This window comes from Apteryx rowi, unplaced genomic scaffold, assembly GCF_003343035.1.
Source record: "Apteryx rowi isolate R43461 unplaced genomic scaffold, aptRow1 scaffold_10, whole genome shotgun sequence".
NCBI lineage: Eukaryota > Metazoa > Chordata > Aves > Apterygiformes > Apterygidae > Apteryx > Apteryx rowi.
The window spans coordinates 4,576,439-4,598,281 of NW_020447197.1; the positions used below are offsets into that span (position 1 = coordinate 4,576,439).

A 21,843-nucleotide genomic window follows, 5' to 3' on the forward strand; every position below is an offset into this window, starting at 1 on the left:
CAGCACAGGAAGCCGTTAAGTCATTCTTTTTGTAGTTTTGGGAAGAAAAGCCCAGTACGTGCAAAACATCATCTGTTTCTTTTATCACAGAAGTAAAACCAGCCTGCAAAGTTGGATCCAGACTTTCTCTGCTTTTGGAATTGCTYACGTCTGAGCCATTTACAAAAGCAGTCGCACTCTTCAGAACCAGATTTCAGTCTCTCTCCCCTGGCATGTGGGATTTCAAGTCAAGTTCTTCTGCTGTACTCTAGAAAATTCAGTTTAGTTTCTTTATATCCTTGTTCTTAATAGGTCACCTGTACTTCAAGTGTGCGGTGTTGCACTTTGAAGGGGCGTCAGATAACCTCTTGTAACTTTGCAGCGACATCTTGTGGCCTAATTGACCTAAAAACGTATCAGCGATTCATCTTTTAGGGTGGTGGAAGTCCCATATGGCTTAAGTCAAATATTTCATACAGTGAGGAGGTGGGGTGCCTATTAAAATCAGTTAATTAATTGTGTTCAATTAGGTAAGTGACATTGTCAATATGATATTCAATTTTACAGAAAAATAAATAAGTTAGAAATCGTTTCAGATACTAACCAGAATTGGTATCCCTGATATTTTTTTATTTTAGCAAGCACTTTTACTATATAAAAATATTTTATTTTTCCCTGTTGGTGTATGAACAACCTACACCAAAAAAAGGGAAAATGGCAATAGTTAAATCTACTATAAAACCGTAAAACACAAAACTAAAGCATATAATAAATATTTTTATGCAATTTTTTCAGTTTAAGCAGTCTGAGATGTTACTTATTAAAGTAGCAAGTAAAAGCATTTTGAAAAGAATATACTTTTTTACATTGTCAGGAGTGTTTTATCCAAAATATGAAAAAGTAAACACTTTATTATTTTACCAAATTCAACATAAAACCTTCCAGCCCTCCTCCTTTTAAGCTATGAAAAAGTATAGAAAAGTTAATGAAGAGAATAGAGATCAACACTTTTTTAAATTAATTGAGACAATGTAAACACCACAAATTGCCATTCTAAGATTAATAATGCTATTATACTTTTTTTAGACGGTCTTAAGGAGTTATATTTAAGCTTTCCAGCTTCAGGTTATAATTTTGCTTCTTCTGAACACTATTGAGTATTCAGTGGACAGTTTCTCCTATGAAAGATACCCACAGATGATGCGTAAGACATAATCCAAACTTTCATATTGATGGAAAGACTGCCATTAATTTCACTGGATCAGAGATGTAAAGGTCAGCACTTCACTTAGGAGGAAATGACCTTAGGGTCTGCCTGTAAATTTGGAGTATTTTGCTGCGTAGCATATCTTGAATTTGCAGTGGGCCTTTTTGGATTTTATTGATTAACCCTAAAACCATAGACCCTGATTACGGGTACTGGGAGCTGTACACAGAGCTGTGCTACTGCCCTAACCCGCTGCAACTGGAGTCAGTGGCAGAGTTTTCGGTGAAAGCAGAGTCAGCCCTACTCTTTTTGGAGCAAAACTTTGCTGTTTCAGAAAAAGATTTTTGCCCTTCTTCTCAAGGCCACAGAATAGGGACAGTATGATAAGAAGAACATTTAAAAGTTGCTGTTAACATTTAATCACATATTATCTAGTGCACAAATACATGATCTACAAGACCAAAGATAAAAAGTAATATTTATCTCAGGATAAAGCAAAAGAACAAATGCCTAAAGTCCAAAATATCACATTATTCCCTCCCTCCATGTGTTTAGACACTCATAGTCTAAACACCAGTGTTCCTCTTGGTTTTTACCTATTTGAGGCCTCACAAACTAAACTTAGGGAAGGGACTGTAAAGTAGCAATATACGACAGATCCCCAGTCTATCAACCCTCAATTTACAAAACTTGTATCAAAAATATTTGTGTGTCCTCTGCAGTAAAGATACGTTCTTGCAAGGAGGAGAGTCAAAGACAGCACTATAGTATGTAGACTTCCAAAGCCTGAATGGAAGACTAGTGTGTGACGAAGTCCCCTAAAGAGGGACCAAGACAGTTCTCCCAGGAATCATAATAAAAYGCTGGGGACTTATCCCTGGCCAAAACCTCCATTCTGTGGTTCTTGTTTGCTAYGAGGCAATTACCCATCTGTAGCAGAAGCATGGGGAAGCGCAACTTTTGCAGAGAAAGGATAACTTCCAGGCTACAGTTGGTGACCTCTCCCAGAATAAGGGACACTGTGAAGTACGCTGCTCAGTGAGGTGCTTTTCATGGCTTGCTCATGCTAAGGCGAAGGGTGCTGCTGCCGAGAGCTAGGCTGGCAGGAGCGGGGAGTCCAGCAGGCTGGGCTGCGGGGCTTTGAGCCGGCTGCCCACAAGGACGCTACTGTCTCTGTGACCKATCTTCATGACAGAGTCTGCTTATGCTTCCTCCTAAACTCCGTTCATCTGGGCAATCAAGCAAAACAGTTTCAAATCCTGGCAATAAGAATGCCTCAGAATAACTAACATGGCTGTTACACACAGTATTTTAATGTCCAGGATTTAATCTGTGCACCCTACGTACCCTTCCCAGCCACTTTAAAAGGCTTAATTCTAGACTGGCAATGAAATGTACTCAAATTGCTGAGACTAGGGTATATTTCTCCATATACTGGAGGTAATTCTGTACATTCCCACTGAAATCTGTATAAATTTTGCCATAGACTTCAACAGAAGCAGAAGTCAGCTATGGGCTGAGTGGAAGCTGTGACTTGTCCTTTCCCTTGTAGTTCTCAGCAGGCAGCAGCCCGCAGGAACACACTTTAAGACCGACAGTACGCTTTGAGTCTCTGACAGATTTCAGTGATGACACTGGACTTAAATTTATGAAACAGTAAATCTAGCTGTTAACGATATTGATGTTCTTTTCAATGAATTGCACTTGAAAGTAATTGCACTACTATGTATTTATTTAAAAGCATTACTTAATGCTTTTAAAATACCACACTGCACCTTGCTGCATTTGCGGCTTCTTTCATTCAACCACAATCATACAGAGTTTTCAGGCTGTAACTATCCCCTCTAACACTTTGTAATTAGAAGTTCTGCTGTATTATTAAAAACATTTTATGTCCTGGACTCAGCTCAACTCTTCTGAAAACTGATCATCTGGAAGTCAGCCTGAGATCCAGCTGTGTCACATGAATTTTGTCTGCTTTCTGAAACAATTGGTTCCACCGTTTTTGAAGTTTCTGGGTCCTGAGAGCAGGGACTATCCAGTGCATCACCACTGCTATTACAGTGGAGTGGGGAAGCTGTGTCGGAGGGTTGATCTGAGGGTTTGCCTGGAGCAGGTGGCAGGGGCATGGACAGAGGAAGATTCATCATGTAGAACACATTGCCCAGACGTCGAGACACCTTTAAAGACAAAAACAGAATTGCAGCAATTGCTTCTTTAGATAATGCTAAGGTCATTAAAAATGTGTAGCTTAACCTGACACCAAGGCTTGCTGTCATGTGGCAATGCCAGGGACACAGCCCTGAAGCCCTGGAGATCCCAAGCATCTCAAAAGCACAATCAGTGCTTATCAAAAGTGCAGAAATCTTTTCCATTTCCCCTCTCACCTTTTTCTAGGCCCAGGTTCTTACGGAAGAAGCTTCGCAGTGCTCAACACAGCCTATCTGGGAAGGGCTCAGTGTGCTGAGCCCTGAGAGCAGGCTCCTTCTTGCCCTCCAGGTGCTGCAGCACCCATGGGATGGAGGAGAGGTGAACTGTCACCCAAGAGCAGGGAAGGTGTTTTTAATGAGAGAGGAGCAAGAGCAAGCTAGGGGTTAAAGAAAAGGAAAAAGAAGCAGGCAGACAGTAGAAAGACACAGCAAGTTGATATTATTGGATGAAATTAGGAGCAGAAAATTTTCAACATACGGGGACAGCCTGTCTGTGAAACGTGTAAGATTATATTCCCAGAAAGGCTGTAGAAACCTTTAAATGGGATATTTTAAAGGATAGGTTGAAGCAAAAGCAAATATACAACAGAGAAGTTCTTACCAGCTGGGAAGGGAAAAGAGGAGTGAAACTGAGTTAATCCACCAARCAAATCTTTCCCATTTCCAACTTCAGCCTAGTCTCCAGTTCTGTTGTATCCTGACTCCACTTTAAGTATTTCTCAAACTATAAATCATAACCTCTCCCTTAGTGTCTCCCTGCATGTTATTGTAACACTCAGAGAAGCAAAAACAAACCATGCTGGAGTTATATTACTGTTCCATAGTAACTTCCTTCTTCTCCCCCAGTATTACTGTAATTATTTTATCAATGAAAAAAAATATGATTTAATTTGGAAAAATTTCATCCTGATAGCTTCTGACTCGTTCATATCTCTGTGACTTCTCATTTCAGTGCATTTAATGATCATACCTGAGAGCGGATTTTTAATGCTGGCCCAAGTTTTAATCCCATTGTGTCCAAGAGATGTTCCTCTGTTAGCAGTGGGAGGGTTTCTCCATCAATAGCGTGGTCTTTAAATATCTTATAAAAAATAAAATGAACATTGTGGTCTGCTAAAACAGACTTCACTATTCATACTTTATGCTTAATCCTGAGTGGACATCAGCACATTTGCCTGTAGCTCATCTACTTGCTCTCAGCAAGTCCAAACTTTGTAATGCTACAATGTTATTTAATTCTTTAATTTAAAAAAAATGAGCAGCCTGCTATCAATGAAAGAATGGGTTCATCTGAGAAAATCTTTTCCAGGGATATATAGAATTTCAACCTGTTGCTTACATTACTAATAATATTTCATTTTTAAAATGGAATAATGCTCTAAAGAGCTAAGAGGTGGTAGGTAGGTTATACCTGTATCACAAGAATGCAGAACTGCTTTTATCTGCATAAAAATTGTGCAGGGTRTGTGGAATGCAAGGATTAAAATACTTTTCTTTTACCATTGCTGTGCTGCTAATCTTGATGTATGTGATGACCGATGACTCCAGACTGCTGCTTACATCTGAAGAGTATGTAACCTGAACTGTAACTTCTTTGAGCCAGGGACTGGCTCTTCCTTTATGGCTGCAAGTGGCTTCGTATGTTGAAGCATAATTAAAACTACTGTTAGGTCTATAGCAAGTAAGAACAAGTTCTGCCACATAAAATTTACTAGATGACCTTCAAATCTAGAAGGTCCTAAAGACCTGCAGTTGTAACTATGACGAATGTTTATAATCACCTGGGCGTAATCTGAACAGCCTGGAAGGCTAATGATGAAGTTGTATACATCGTCAACAGTCCATTTGCGAATGTCTTCAATGGAAGAAATGTCTTCTCCATTCAGGATCAGGCCATGTGCCCCTTTGAGAAGAAAACACAGAAATGTTTGTAGCACTTTGCTTGGCAAATCAATAGGAAAAGATCGTTAACATAAGAATTTTTATGGTTCTAGAGAAGTTCTTGTATTAACAGCACTGTGTAGTCACCAACAGATAAAGCAGTCCTAGATACCAAAGTCCCTTGACAGTCAGTGGTAACCGATTCTGGAGGGCTTTCTTTTGATTGTCTTTACTGGCTTCTTTTGTTTGCTCGTGGTACTGTACATACCAGTCACTACAAATACCAATCACACTACAGTATTTTCTCTAACAGGTATATTATCCGATGCTTTTGATTCTTTATACCTTACTGTTATTTTAACTTGACTAAAATTCCAATAGAACAGAACTGTGTTAGCCCATAGTACCTAGTGTCAGTTAGAAGTACATGTAGAAAAGATAAGGGCAGAAGAGAGAGGCTAGCTCACAGTTTTATTCAGCAGTTCTGTTTATTTTAACTGAAATTCCTTTTGCAGGCAAGAAGTGAATGTTTAGTGTACATTATTTGTTTTTCAGTGATACAATATGTCTTTGATAGATGATCCTGAACAAACATCCCAGCCTGCTGTCATTTCAGGTAATGGGAAGTTTTCCAGGGCTCATCCATTGTCTTTGGTGCATTTGACAATAGCTGCAAAGCTTTAGAAAAAATGATTTTTTAAGAGTGGCTGGAGAGACCTGTGAGAGACATGGAGAGGCACACAGTTCTTGTAGAGGTGAAGTTTCGGGGATAAATTTGTTCCTAAATGAACACAGGTTCTAAGGGAATTCCTTGCGCTGTTTGACATACACAAGGGATTATGATCAGCGTATCATTTGCTGCCCTCCTGATAACACGACAGAGATGAGAGAATGGACTATATCGAATAGAGTTGTAGAGAGCCTCAAGGCGATGCTAGCTTGACGAGTTAGGAGTGACGATCATCCTGCAGTGGTATAGCACAGGGCACAAAGCATCAGAACAGTTAGGAGGCTGCTTTGCGACTTTCTTGCTGTGCAATTGCATTGTCATATAGATCCTGCAAGGTCAAGTATTGCTACCTAAAGTACTGAAACCTCTGTTACGCCAGCAAGCTGCGCAGCTGTAAGTAGGGAAACCACTCTATTTGCCTTCGCTGACCTGGATTTATCAAGTCATTACTATTTGCAGCACATGAACTCCACATTTAGTTGCCATGACTCTATTGTAATAGCAAATATGCTTAAAACAAAGGGAAGAAATAAGAGAGCAAATGAATAAAAATAAATAGTATCAAGATGTCATTCAAACTAATCTGGAGTCTTGACAAACCTGAAGGTAGTAATGGGTTGCTGGGTACTGGGAATCCATACGGTAGTGCCGAGAATGGGATTGCAGAATGGTACATGTACTTGTCATCAAACACAGCGCAAGAGTTACTAGAATCCTTCTCATTTGTGTTGTTGCAGCTGTTGGTTTCAGTAGATATTTCATGGGTAGTGCAGTTTTTTCTCAAGCCTTGTTCAAACTCTTTACAATTTTTGGAAACTGCAGTTGCCTCACTCTGGTTTTTGCTTTGTTCATGCTTGTTTGGAGTCTCCACCTCTGCTTCTTTCTTGTCGTCTTTCTCATCATCCACTGCAGCAGAAGCAGGATCTGTAGTCTTGTCTTCAGCTTGGTTCTTTGTGCCATTGGCATTGCAGTCTGCAGGTTTGTGATTTCCAGCTCTTCTCCCTGGCCGACGGCCCCTCTCCCTTTGTAGACTGCTGACTGGAGGGTATGGGCTGGTTGCCATGAGCATAGTGTTGCCATGAATTTCATCAAGGTTGGTACGATGAACATATAAGTCACTGGGAAGGTGGCCTTCCGGTAGCCTTTGCCTGCCATGGAAAGCAATGGGACTAGCTGGCATCCCGTGGTAAAGGAAAGGTGCTTCCAGGCCCAGTAACCCTTTCCGATGAGCTTTCTCCATTTCTTTTTGCTGAAAAATAGCATTCATTTCCATTTCCATCCTAAGAGACACACAGAGCACAAGCAGTCAGGGCAGCTCATTTCCCTCGTCATTTCTTTTTCCAGTGGCAGGTTAAAATYAAGACAATTGAACAGATAAGAGTACTGCTTTCCTTCTCTCTCCTCTATATTGCTGTGCGTGAGGAGTCACAAACACAGCAGAGGGAATGGCAAGCCTGGCTATATCTAATGTGTTTTCAAATAAACAGAGTAAACTAAAAGCATGAAAAAAAATATTTTCCTTGTGATGACTGTGGTTAACATTTCAGACAAAAATGTTATTCATATATTGGGAATCCAGGCATTATTGCAGTGATGATGCTCCCTTCAGATTTGGAGAATTGTCTCTAGTGTCATAAGGGCTGAAGATTAAAGAAAATGAGACTTAAATTGTTAATCAGAAAATTATACAGAAAACTGTAAAATGGCAGTGATACTGTAAGTGATAAAGAACTCAGATTATATTATCCGTGGAACCTGTGTATATATCCAGAGCAAACTAACGTGAATGAGTCTCTTGGTCGGTTCCCCATAGTGTCTGGGACCTGGAGCATAACGAGATGAGACTCTGGTGGTAAATGTTCAACTGATCACCCTCCCAGAGGAGAAAGCTAATGCTCCAGGCTCTACGCCAACTTCCTCGCCTGGCACAGGGGGTAGGAGGGTTTGCCAGTGAGATACGGAGAATGTGGGAAGCATTGTGTCTCTCCATTGTACCAACCTTTGCTGGCAACAGCTTTCTTTGGAGCCAAATGAATGATCAAATAGAAAGCTATAGCTCCAGGTCACAGCTTCTGGTGGAGCTGAGAGATGAGAAAACAGAGCCGTTGTGCCAGGCACAAACTGGAGAAGGGTCTGCCTGCCTTCCTGCTGTGAGGAGTTTTCAGTGAGACTTCCACGTTCTTCTCTGGAAAAGGGCTTGTAAGGGCAACTGAGTCTTTAAGTGAACTAAGATAGTTTTCTTAACGCTGCAATAAGGATAACAGGTCAGAGAGAACTCAGACTTCTCATTAACATAGAATTGTCAGGAAAACAGTTTGGATGAAAGATACCTATTTGGATGATAGTTGTATGGAGGAAGTAGTTGCTCACTCCCTAAAACTCAGGTTTCCTTCTCTGCCCTCTTTTCATCTATGCTACAGTCTTTGGATCCTGAATTTTCTGCTTTCAGAGATGTGATGGACACCTTCTTGGCTGTGTACCATGTCCCTATACATCTTGCCCGATTGCCATTGCTCACACATGGCTCGTGAGGTGGAGATAAACAGCAAAGAGTGTGACATTCCTGGCTACCCCATGGACAGGACAGTCTGCTCCTTTGAGGTGCAGGTGGCCTGGGGCCAGAGTCCCTTCAAGAGCAAGGATTGGAGGCTGGGTGCAAGCCAGCACAGCTGGGAAGGGTGCAGAGGGTTGTTTGTCAACACCTGGTATCTATCAAGGGTGAAAGGACCCAGTCTGGGGGTGCAGCTCTAAGGGGGAAGTGTGCTGGGGGAAACAGCACTGCAGAAAGCAGTGTGAAGCAGGGGAAAATTGCCAGGACTGGCATGGCTTAAGACTAGGGGTAAAGATCATCTCATGAATTTAGTCTGAGCTCTTTTATGCTGGGGTTTTCTCAGGTTTGGTGGGCAGAAGAAAGGACCTGAACAGGCAGGGCTGGCTCTGATGGGGCTGAGGGGACATATGCTGGTCCCCTTTGCTGCCATCTGCTAGCTCTCTTACTCGTTTTTCTCAGGGCTTTCACCATATGTCAGGAGCTATACAAAATGCAGTGCTGATGCAAGTCTTGCTGCTTGGAGGAGTTCAATAATCAAGTTCTTCTAGCTGAAGAGCTCAAAACACTCCTATCACAATACTCTTGGGAGACTTCCATTCAGAATTTATCTGTTCTTTGCTCTTAATCTTACTGTGTGAGGGAGGCTGCAATTCAGTACTGTGCTGAAGCCCAGCCCAGAGATGGCTGAGGTTAGAGGGCCTCTATGGAAGTGGTATGGCTGTGAGGGAGGGCAGTAGTGATTATTAAACCAGCTGCTGATTACACTGAAATTGGTACAAATCACCAGAGTCCTCATAAGTCATCCTGACACCAAGACTGTTTGGTTAAACTAGGAAACCTGCTCACCCACAGTAGGGTGGAGGCATTTCTAATCATCCCCAGGGTCCAGCTGTAGAGCTTCAAAATACTGTGTGTGGTAGGATACAGTTGTAAAATCTGAATCTGTTTCTGACCTTTTGTAGTTTCAGGGTATTTGGATCCAGAGTTCAGGAGCTGGGTCTAAAGTTTGTAGTTTGTTTCTTTAACTGATCTGGGGCTTTTTTCTTAAATCATTTTAAGGCTAAAAGCAGAATAAGGGAGAGCAGCAAGTTCAATGGCTTCAGACTTTCTGAGACAATAGAGAGCACTTCGCTCTTCTGGGTCATTTGAGAACATATCTCAATCACTCTAAATAAGAAACTACAGGTCTGTGACTTAACCATCTCTGTCCGCCTTTGCCACCCAACTCCCAGCCTGCACCTCAGAGCAAAGCTTGCAGTGAATTACCTGGCAATATTTTGTTTTTGAACCAATTCCTGTCTCCTGGCCACAGCTTCCATGGATTCTGGCTGGAGAAAGCTATAGCCTTAAAAGGAGGGGGAAAAAAGTCTTTAAAATTCACTTGTTTCCTCTAGCAAATGCACAAACCCAAAAGCAATGCAGAGACATTTTGAAAATCTTTTAAAGACATGAACTATGTGTTTCTCCAGGAATAAATAAAACTTCAGGCTAGATCCTACTTGTGTTCTTTCCTTTAGGGAAAATATGTAGTAGAAACATGAAGTCCAGTGTCAGGTGTTTGCAGGATCAGATCTGTAGTTAGGCACAGCTGCCRTTATCCATAAAGGAAAGAGACAGCGGGGCTGTTGTATTTGGTGACTTCTGCCTTTCAAGTACATATAACTGCTCAGAAAATAATACCAATGGTTAAGAAAAGCAAAGCAAACCGACTCCTTTAAGACTGTTTTTAGCTTAGCTGCCATGTAATTTTAAACGGCATTTTCTCTTGAGGGAATCTCTTGTTGTATGTCCATCTGTGGTAAATCAAAAGCAGAGACCCACATTAGGGGAAACAAGATGAAGCCAGAAATTCCTCTTTCCGGATCTATGTGGCATCCAGAATCTATTCACTCATCTCAAAGGACGAACCTCAAGATATTGCATTTTTGTGTAAATTGATATATAAATTAATATATGACTAAATACAGATAAATTTGTATAATTGACGGGTATGCCATAGTTCTGTTGCCATGCCATGGTATCCAGCTTTTCCCTTAGAACTATACCCTGTAATCTAAGTCTTTATTAAAATGACTTGTTGTTGTCCTACAGGAGTGGGGTCTGATATTATGATTAAAGGATATGGTCAGTGAAATAATCTCTTAAAACAGCTAATGCTAATACCATCATATGAAAGAGAATTAAATGTAGCAAAAAGAATGTTGTTGTTTGGACTTGTATGTTTAGCTACAGCCTTCTGTTTAGGTGCAGAAATAGCTGGAAAATACAAAAGGAAAGGGAGAAAACACATGCATGCAAATAACTTGGAAATCAGTGTATTTAATGCAAGTTAAAATGGATGTCTTTAAACTTAAACTGCTGCAGGTTAGAATCTCTGGTAGGCAGACTTTGTCCTTTTAGTCAGACTGTTTTACAGAAGAAAATACAATAAAATATATCTTGACAGTCCTGATAAGCTGATAAAAAGTAGCAGGAGACGTTTGCTTTCTCAGTAGCATGCTATCACATGAGAGCAAACAGGACACAGACAGTGCTTCGTTACCTGCGCCTGGGTAGACACGGCTGGACAGTATGTTTGGCATGTTTGCGTGCTGCGGGACTGTGGGTCCGAGGTGGGGAGCTATATGAATCTGTCTTGGGTCGGCTGATGCTATCATTTCAGCTGAAGGTAACAGATCTCTAAGGAGAAAAAAATACATTCAGACATGCAAAATACATTGTTTAGTTATTAATAATATAAAATCTTTATATACCACATGAGCAGTCATTCTTTAACTGCAATACTGTAATAGAGAAGTGGTGGAAAATACCTGTCTACCAACCGAGGCTCAAGCTGAGAGGGAATTGCCTGCATTCTCTGCTGGCCTGTGCCCATTAGCTGAGGGTTTACAGCCATCAGCTGATTTCTCATTAGCATCTCTTGCCGCTGCTGCAGTTCTGACACAAAGCAGATACAGTTCTGTTATGAATGTAGTAAATTAGAAAGTGATTCTGTCCACAGTACAACTTTACCAGAAAAATAGGCTGTTTTTCCTTCCTCAAATGCCAGAATTTTAGTGCTTATGAATTAGAAAATCATGCTCTTTTTATAGTAACAACTAAAAAAGAGGACATTTCCACCTGCCACCTTAACTACGTCGTTTAAGTAATGCAGATTTATACAATCAACTGCAGCAAAAATAAACAGGATGTGCACAGTCAAGTGAGTGAGAGGACAATTTACAGTCAGTGGTGATTCATATATCACTGTTGAACAGAAGAGAACAGTCATGAATGTTAAGTTCTCTGCTTGAGAGAGTTTTTGTTTCTAACAGAGTTTTATTTTTAAAATATCTTATTAGCTGGGACCTACACTGTTATGAGACAGCAAGGCTAGGAAAAAGAACCTGTAGATGTGAGTGAGAACCTCATAACGTCCAACTATGGCTTTTGCTGCTGAGTTTCTGTATGGCCTTGGCTGCTCTTCCAGATGCTTACCATCTCTTGATCAAATTCTGAATGCCAAAAATTCCCCGTGTTAACTTTCAATGGCCTTAACAGAAACATGTTTCTCCAGTTATTCCTAACTCAAATTTGAGGTGCCTTTTTTAAGACATTAGACCCTGTTGCAGGTTGTTTCTCATATATTACATAAATGTTGGCAATCCTGTAAACAAATGTGCAGTTAGATTTCTTCCTGCTTACCTCCTGCTGCCATGCCACTTGCTAATCGGTATAAGTGCTTTTCTTCTAGTGTTCCTTGCTCCCCCAGTATGGACATTTTTCTCATGTGATCCCGTGGAGTCATGCTGTAAGGAGACGGCAACAACTTTTCCGCTGTAARGAATGGAATCAGCAGGCCCAATGATAAGAATAAGACATGGAACAATATAAGAAACAGACCAAGTTATACAAATTATTTCTCAGATAAGCAGGTAGTCCTTGTGCCAGCTGCAGCTGCAACCTTCAGGGCTTGTGGGCAGTACTGGTTATTATATTAGAAACTTTAAGTTCTCAGGACAAAGCAAAAGTTTCAGTTTTATATTGAGCTGCTCTGTGTCTTTGGGTCTTACTGTGCAGGGGAAGTCAGGACGCTGTTGTGAAATATCAGCTGTTCAGAAGGACTTAATTAAACCAAAGTCTTTTGCCTGCAGCTGGCAGTGTATCACAGCAGCCCTGAGAACACTGACATGAACTCATACTCAGGAATACAAGTATCTCTGACTGATTTGACTTGGGAATTGTGGTAGTGTGGAGCCCTGTCTACTGTATACTAGATTAAACATATGGAAATAAATGGCAGAAATAAGCTGTTCCAAATGAAATCAGCTCCTTAGGACTGCTAAATAAAGTGAAAAAGTTGTAAGAACATGCTTTGTAGTGATAAAAACAATTAGGCTCAGTTTAATTATCCACATATGCACAGGTAAATAAAGCCAGATGACCAGCAGGAATCTAGGCTAAAAGCTAATATACTACAGATGTATAGCTGAATCACTGTACTGTCGCTGAGGTGGATTGCATCAGGATTTCCAAGTCTGTCCAAAGAAGCAGGTGGCTAGATTAAAAACAATCCTAGTACCGGGGAAATGGGTAACCACAGTATGCCCTGCCCAGGATTTTGGGGAATGATCTACAGCAGGATTATTTGTGCAGATGGGTCATGAAGGAAATTAGAGCTGTAACCCACAGCCTGGATGTTAAAAAGCTGTCCTCTGGGGAACACTTTAAGCTGAGGGGTTTCCAGAGGGAGCAGGCTTGCTCTAAAGGCAGCAAGGGCACCTGCACATTCATTTCAAACTGTATTTGCACAGGAAGGCATTAATTTTTAAGTTTAAGTTAAGGAGTTGGATTTCTTTCCCCATTAGCTTTGATGAACAGGATGCTTTCTCTCTTCTGAAGGATGAAAGACATAACGCTCAAGGATGCTACACATCCTGTAGATAGAGTTGCTGGCTGAACTCACCGAGTTGTCTTTGGTGCCCATATAGATAACAGTGAGAGATACCTTGGAAGTACGATGAGGAAACCACAGAGAGTCTACCAAAACCAAAGAGAGCTCAAGTGAATCATGCCTTTATAAGCCTTCCCATGAAAGCCAGCAAACAGGAGTCATTGAGAAGCAAGATCGAAGAAACAGAGGAATGCCTGTGCCGTGAAGGGCAGCAGGCTCCTTGCTGCTGGCTCTAGTTTAGGAAGTGAGTCTCATGGCAGGAAACTGTCACTGACAAACTCCCTGACAGCAGCTGCCTCCCGCTTCAGCTGGGTGCTGCCAACTGAGAACCCTGAACTCAGGTTAATAATCACTCTGCAATGATGTGATCTCTAAAATGGAAATGGCCAAAACCATCCAGCCCTTTGGATGCTTTCACTTTTTATGGCTTACTAATCAATTTGTTTTTAGCATGTTGTGATGATGCTAATATATTAAAATGTCAGCCTTCACTGGGAACTCCGTTAGCTATCTTTTGCTCAGATCTATTTCTTGTGTTTTTTCACTTTTATGCCAAACTTGCTTACATTGCAGACTGAAACATATTTTCATTTTTATACTATTTTGCCCCTCTTAGATCTCCTTTTATTGCATCTGATCTGTAGATGTGTTACAAACACTTTAATGGGAAGCTATCAATCCAATTCATATGCTTCAGGGATTAACTGTTGTCTTGGTTTGGTAAATATACTTGGTCTCAGCCAAGAAATGAGTTTTCTGAAGGGTAGGCAAGTTAGTCAGTTCAGCCATTCAGACTGAGGATAAAGGTCATACTTGGGCCAAAACCGCTGGTGTCCTCTAAAAATAAACAATTCTTTACAMTTCCAAATGGTGGAAATGCTAGTTTCTGTTTTGGCCAAGATTCTGGCCTTCCTGGAAGCAGACAGCCCCATCAGGTCCCAGGAGAACAGCACTATATCCTTCACTTCTTGACATACGTCTCTGAACATGTGCTGTTGGACACATTTCCTTTTTTTTTTTTTTTTTTAGGATACTTTAGTCTTAAAGCGGTTTAGGATGAGGGGTGCTTCATGAAGAGCATTTGAGCTGGCAAAGTGCTCCTGAGCTGCTAAAGCATTTTAAAGCTCAGTGGTAAAGCGATTTAGCACTGATCTAAACTTTACAGCAGCTCAAAGAATAGATGGCAACTGGGAAGGTGGCAATTGCCGTATACCATGCTAGTTCAGTGGGCCATTTAGGTGCATGAGTGGCCTGTACTGGATGCTTTAGAAAACAAAGCTGCACTAATGAAACAACCTGCCCATAGGAAATGTCATCCTAACCTCCTCACTTCATCCTAACCTCCTCGCAATTCGGCATTTGTCCTGGTGCACCCGAGTGGAGAATATGAAGGTGCAAAGCAAGCAGCAATAGTACATATAGAAATTGGTGGAGAAAGAATGTAGGAGGGTTTTCCTTTTTTATTTTAGTAAATCAGAAAAAGAAAAAAATAATGTTAACACTAATAAATTTTGTCTGTCAGATGYCTGGAAAACTGTATCACTTTTGCTTTTTAGGAACTGCTAGAATGCTTCAGTCCCCTGTTTTAGTCACAGTCTTGAACACACTTTATTCTGGGGAAGGTGTCCATGTGTGGGAGTAAGTCGTTYAAGTAAAAGATGCTTTTCTTTATCAGGCCTACCTAGAACTTTTACACCTTCACTGTTATAGCAGCACCTCCTCTTCCCCCCATAAAATCACACCTAGGACTAAAAGTTATCTGATACAACTTCAAAGGGTRGAATCATGGAAAAGCTAGTGGGAGAGGCCCCATTTATTCTGACCCAAATCCACCACCTCCCTTTGGGATCAAATATATCCAGCCTGTTCTGGCAGACATCTGTCAACAACTAAGTGTCGGTAACTGTGATTAGAAACCATTAGTATGTCACTGCATTGTTTTTTATGTAGTTTGTGTGATTCTCAAAATGTGTTTGGACTTTGGTTAATGTGATCTTGGACGTAATATATGTTATACTGTCTTGTTGACAGAGTCTCTTGCATTGTCCATTCAGAGCTGAAGCAGAGTCTATTTCAAAGCTTTCTTTCAAGCTTCCTATTGAAAAGTAAGGTTTTCTTTTAATTGCTGGCAGTTATAGAGTACCATATGCAGCAGCATACATAGTGGAGTTGATCCATATTTATAGATAGATCATTATCCATTCAATGACTAAAGATATGCCAAGACCCATAGAGCATCACTTCATACAACATTGCTTGCATAAGTAATTTGCAAAGAGATAGACTAGGTGGTCTGTTGGTTTGATATGGAAAAGACTTATTACAGTATTGAAAAAGTCATGGAATAACATGACTTAAAAGTTCATTGGTATCTTCTTCCACTAAGGCTATCACTTCCACTGACCCAGTTTTTGAATCATCATGAGCCAAAAGGAGGGTCTGATTCCTTAATAAGGTTTCACTGGAGATGCTCTGCCAAGTCATTCTGTTTTTTTGTTGGTGTGCTATCTAGCTTGTCTTGGATTTCTTTTCAGATGTATATAAAAAAAAAATCTGGTATTTCTGGTAAATTCTGGTAAAAACTTTCAAATATTATTTCAACTGAAATTCTAATCTGCTTCCCCAAGTTGAACATCAGAATATCAGTATGGTGTAAATTTTACTTAAAGGACACATTTTGTATCTAGTATCTGACTAGATGTGTTTATTATATGTATATGTTATCTGCATTAAATTATTTGTTTCACTTCAATGGAAATACTGAATTTATCAGCTAGGATAAATATTTAACTTAATAACCTAATACTGAGAATAGCATGTGACGTTGTGTCAGGAGGAGCTACTGCTCTTGATTAACCGGGTTATGCTACTTCCATGTAGAAAAACTCCTTTTTGGGTTACTCATCAATTAGCTGGGGCTCTGACTTGCAGATCAAATTTAGGATACTTAAGTTCCATACTATTTTCATAACAATTAGCATATTAGAAACCAACATCTGTAAAAAAGATCTCTGAGAGAACAGAGAAAGTATAGTCCTGATACATGTATCAGCTGGGATCTGAGAGTAGCTCAGAATCTTGCAGCAGGGCGCATATGAACTCATACACACCAGCTGTCCAGTGTTACATTCATATATGGCTCATCTCTGATCCTATTGCACAAATCCTGGTGCACAGCACATTACAGGGATGAAGACAAGTTAATCTCTACCTTTAGAGTCTTACCCTTAGCAAACCCTTCTTGGCAGCAGGCAGAACCACTCACCCAGTACTAATTCTGTCTCAATTTATTAGATGAGAAGTGGCAAGACACAAACTTCGTGAACCAAAAGCATTTGCAAATCTGATCATGTTATATGCAGTTTCAAAATGTCTACAGCAATTCTGTGTATCTATATTATTTATTGCTTTCGGCAAAATATGGTATCATCTTATGTATAAAATAGACTTGTTGGAAGACCTATTTTTTAGTTAAATACATTAAGATGTCATTAATTAATACTGCTTTGATTTACATCAAACACATAGGTAATTATCATTTTTAAAGGTAATGTTCTATATAGCTTTACAATGGCTCCACAGAGTCTTTGGAAGAAGCTGAGTATTGTTTAAAATGTTCAAGTAAATTTATGTCAGAGAAGTCAGTTAAACATATACATATAATATGAACCGGTATACATGTTTATGAGTAAGATATATGAGGAAACTGATGCATAGCCCCATTTAATTTTCCCATTGCCAACCTTTTTGTAAAAAGTTTAGAAAAACTCCTGGTTACTTGAGAAACCAGATGGTGTTTTAAAGGATAAACAAATATCCCAATATTATTAATATTCTAATATTATTTACTGTAATATGAAGGGTTCTTGCCCTAAAGCTTTGCTAGAAGTCCTAAAGCCAAAGATTATACTTATTCAGGAATTTACAGTCAGCAAAATAAATGCCTGTTGGAAAGCAAGAAAACAGTTACACCAACATTGTGTCATACAGGAGCATGAAGTATGTCTTCTTAATTGGGGTAAGGTACCATCGGAGAGGCTGTAGGGCTAAATTCTAATCCTAGATACGTGGGTGCAGACTGCTCTGACACTGAGATTAGAGTGTAATCCTAAAAGTGGACTGAGAATGATCCATTCCCTCAAGAAAGGAAAATAACTCTATTTATACTGTGTGTGTCAGCCGTAGAAGTTGCGTTGCATGCCCTTACAATGAAACAAAGACGCGGACGTTTCATCAGTATTGAACTAGCTAATTGTTAGGATTGGAAGCTGCATATTATTCGTGTTTGTTTTAAATGCACTGTTCTCAGGAAGAAATCAAGGCCTAGTATTAGCAAATTCAGTYCTTCAGAAACTAAATTAAGTTGATTACGGGAATTCATCTTGTTCCGACTGAAATGGCTGGGGGCAAGGGTAAACTGTTGTTTCTGTGTGCTGCTAAGGCAACCGTCAGCTTTATGCATTGGCTGAAAGCAAAGGTGGAGRTGAGCACAACGCACAGTAAGAGCCCCGAAAGCCTGTTAGGTGAGACCGACAGATGGTGGAGGAAAAAAGCAGCAGTCTTTCTGTCATTTGATATGGTATTGGAGGGATCTAGATGCACGACGGTAAGCAGCAGAGGTGGGAATTCAGCTTAGCACTTCTCCCTCTCAGCTCGGTGCTGTAACCACAAGACTGTTTTCAGCACAACCCTAGTGCTGTTAATATTCCTTTGCATTTGTGACAGCACCCAGAGGTCCAGCGGGACCCACTGAGCAGAGGTTTGGCACGCATGCAGAATGCTTTAACTACTGCTTTCTAAAAACCGAAAGAGAATAACTTATGCAAGAACTAATGAAAATGCTGTTCTTGGCAGAGCAATGTGTGTATGCGCATGAGTATGTGTGTAATATTCTGCACCCACCCTGTCTCCTGACCAAGTGATACGTGGACAAGCTGTTTACAAGGGCTGAGTTGCTGTATTACGTGGATTGTATACATGGYGATAAAAGCATGACATAATTTGTTTTCCTTGCAGATTTATTTCATAAGTGGTGATGAACTTTGGCTTCTCCCCCGAAGTATTATCATTATGTCTTTGATTCTTTTAGAAGCCTAAAGATTGCAGAGTGTGACRTAAGTGGGATCAGCTAAATGGAAACCTAACTCTGCATTTTTTATTTTTTAACCTACAATTAAAGCATAAAGAAGTTGTTTATTTTCATTTTTAATTTTTTAATATTGGAAACGGAAATCATGGGACAGAAAGCTTTCTGATGACTGGGGAGCGAGGCTGGGGTTTTCAGATGAAATCCAGTTGAATGTTAGTGGGATATTTGTCTTTCTTTAAACTAACTTAAAATCTAGTGCAAATGGCAGTGTTGTCAGTGCCAAAAGAAACCAGACTGTGGAAAGAGGAACAGGTTTTAGGAAGGCTAATACTATTTTTATTTAACAACACTTTAACTTCACAGGCTAACTAAGACTTTGAATCTAGAAAACCTGTACTGAATGCTCAGTACCTTTCCTCTTCAGTTAGGATATTAGATATTGCAGGAGTCCCTCAAACTTCCCCAAAATCCTGTGATAAAAAACAGAAAACTGCATTTGCTGTGTCTTACTCCACTAAGATAAAACAAGATTGTCCCTTTTTKAATATTGATCTTTTCAGGCTTGCTTTATGACAAAGAAAAAGACAGCACAAACTCAGTTTAAAAAATATTGGCAAATATGTTAAAATATATGTAAGTCACAAATACCAGATACTAAAACCAATGTTATTTTCCAAATTCATATACCAAGTCACAAGATTTAATCCAAACTATGTTCCTCTTGTGAGATTAACATGTGAAATTGCAGATCTGATCCTGTAAACAACTTCGGAAGTCAGCAGCTTCACCACTCTGACCACTTTCGGCACCACACTTTGCAGCACCAGATCGTGATAAAATTACCTGAGTCTGGGTTGCCTCTAGCTCTCTTTCTTTCTTTACTATCTCTGAGGCACCTGGGAGATAGGAATTTCATGTATTCTATAACTGAGCAACTTGAAATTTTAGTTCAGGAGGCAATTTAATAGCACCAAAGGTGTTCTCAGTCTACAATTAATTCCACCCACATACTCAGATAATAACGAGATGTAAGGAACTCTCATCACATTATGGTATTATTTTTACAAAATATATCACACTGCATACATTGGTGTTCCACCAGGCTGTTATCACTGGGGTTCACTACAACGACTATGCACATGAGCTTGCAATTTTAAATGCATAGATCTAATATAAGTCTATCAGACTAAAACATCCAAATGCATGTGTATTGTGATAGCTTTGATCAATTCCAGTTGCACACTGATTTAGAAAATACACTACTCCAGGAAGCATCTGTAAAATATTGAGGTTTTTCTGTTGTACTTTAAAAAGATAAATTATCACACAGATTAAGCTATATATGTTAACAGCTAATTAGCTTTTAAGAATATTTTGTTACAGTTAGACAAGACTGTGAATTGTTTGTTCATGTACATTAAGTGACTCAATCTGCATCCATTTTTCTAGAAAAGTACTGAACATGCAATGACAATCCTTCCCAAAATTAAAGCTCCCATTTATGAAATAGATTTTTTAAATGTTTCTAAAATGATCAAGTGTATGTTATAAAAAATACAGTTTCCACCTGAATATGTAGGATTATTATGCATAAGAATACATATAGCACATTGTTAAGAATTCAGTACATAGTCAATCACATACTTTACCTTTGCTAAATCGCCCCTGCCAATTCCTAACCTTCTTCTATCTGCAGTCCAGTGCTGCTCTTCAAAAACACCATGAAGAAGGCTGCTTTGACCTGTGCTGTTTCTGTTGTGAGATAAGTCTTTCCTATCAAAATCTGAAAAATCATACGCTTCTTGGTGTTGCTTAGCAGTCATTGCACTGCCATTTATATTAAAAACTAGAACTGTTTATTTTTATTTCATGTATACTTACATCTGTTATGAAGACCTTAGTTTTGAGATAAATGAAGACACCATGAACTTCCAAGACTCTGTGCCTTCACTATAAGCCTTCCTCTCAAGTTGCCTCAGTCATGTGATTGGCAGCTTTTAAAACACATCAAGATTAACACGTCAAAAACTGCCTTAACTAACGCTGACTTTACTTTAAATACAAATTGAACTTATCTTGATTAGCCCTCATCTGTGCTGCTAAGCCCTACCCACTCTGACATCACCAGCCCTTCTCCAATACTGTCCCTTAACCGAGCTGTAAAAACATAATTACAAGAAGAGCACTACGCTGATCTGATAAACCTATTTCACATTTAACCTGCTAATCTGTTGTTAGCTTTTAAGATGCTTGGTGCATTCACTTAAAATCTTCCTGCTCCAAAAAGAAATAGGAGAGAAGGTTAAGAATTGCCTCAGCTCTTATGCATTGTGTTRCCTATTCACACTGATTTTTAGAACCAGCATGCTTCTCATAGCTGGCAAGCAGTTACCCCAGAACTGTGTTACCCCCGAACTGGGTATCCGATTGGATTGGGGGGAACTAGAGGATGGAAATCCTGTTAAGCATATTGTGAGGCTAACACAGGGATCAGACGGTTATACTGTTCAAGCCAACAGTTTACTCTTTAATTCTCACTGTCAGTGAGTTAGTTAACTCTCAGAATGAATGCCTAGTAAATGGCAAATTTAAAATGCCAGACAGTCATAGTTTCTTCTAATATCCATGTCAGTTGATGGGACATCAGACTTGATATTTGTTAGTCCTGTGTTCACCTGCCTAAAGTTCATTAAGGCATTCAGTTTCCTTGCAACAGCAACAAAAAATTGCCCCTCTCCTTCTCTCAAGTGCTAACACAATGCCTCAGCCTGGAGAAAATGGACCCATTCCTAATGATAATTGCTCTCTAAGAAGTGTTATCATTAACAAAGAGAAGTAATTCTGCTGTAGTTCAACACACCCTTATGGAAAACAAGCTACCTTTTGTAATGCAATACCAAATAGGTACATACTATCTAAGGTAGGATTATTTTAAAAAATCTTTTTAATGACTGTAACTCTGTAAATTTTCTTTTTTGTAAACACTATTATGGGTATTTTGTTGCTGTCTGGACCTTTTTCATAAAGAAAATCACACCCAGAATCATTAAAAAGAATTTTCAATACCAGTTTTTAAAAATGATTTTAGGACTTTCTCTTTTTTAAAATCAGAGACCAGGTAACATAACATGACAATAATTTTCATATGGTTGTCCAGACCTTTACACATGCAGGCAGACAACGTATCTAAGTAGCATTGTAGGCTCAGAGGTAATTTTCAGCTTGTTTTCAGCCCACTCAGTGTGTAACTACCTACCGAACCA

General features: G+C 39.7%; 3 protein-coding genes across 9 annotated transcripts in view; 2 read left to right on the plus strand and 1 right to left on the minus strand.

The window, feature by feature from the left end:
• The window catches only part of LRRC31 (leucine rich repeat containing 31), a 50,271-nt gene that overhangs the window by 3,190 nt on the left and 25,238 nt on the right, over positions 1–21,843 (plus strand). The window lies entirely within an intron of this gene.
• The window catches only part of LRRC34 (leucine rich repeat containing 34), a 70,281-nt gene that overhangs the window by 3,141 nt on the left and 45,297 nt on the right, over positions 1–21,843 (plus strand). The window lies entirely within an intron of this gene.
• SAMD7 (sterile alpha motif domain containing 7) lies at positions 102–20,616 on the minus strand. 6 transcript variants are annotated; one of them, XM_026061699.1, is made up of 10 exons: positions 20,462–20,616; positions 20,230–20,332; positions 12,243–12,374; positions 11,369–11,495; positions 11,101–11,237; positions 9,825–9,903; positions 6,608–7,287; positions 5,178–5,299; positions 4,367–4,477; positions 102–3,366 (listed from the first exon to the last, which is right to left on the minus strand). In XM_026061699.1, the coding sequence occupies exons 3-10, from the start codon at positions 12,343–12,345 to the stop codon at positions 3,094–3,096; spliced, it is 1,632 nt and encodes a 543-aa protein (XP_025917484.1). In that variant the 5' UTR covers positions 12,346–12,374; positions 20,230–20,332; positions 20,462–20,616; the 3' UTR covers positions 102–3,093. The 6 variants fall into 6 exon arrangements, with proteins under 6 accessions (XP_025917484.1, XP_025917492.1, XP_025917474.1 ...); XM_026061707.1 differs by having other exon boundaries at positions 12,243–12,346; positions 20,230–20,363; XM_026061689.1 differs by having other exon boundaries at positions 20,230–20,363.

Coding starts and splice junctions, on each gene's coding strand:
- SAMD7 (XM_026061714.1), bottom strand. CDS start 12,345: ATGACTCCACGGGATCACATGAGAAAAATGTCCATACTGGGGGAGCAA. Junction 11,238..11,368: donor GAGCCTCGGTTGGTAGACAG/GTATTTTCCACC, acceptor TTTTCTCCTTAG/AGATCTGTTACCTTCAGCTG. Junction 4,478..5,177: donor GCTGTTCAGATTACGCCCAG/GTGATTATAAAC, acceptor ATTTTTTATAAG/ATATTTAAAGACCACGCTAT.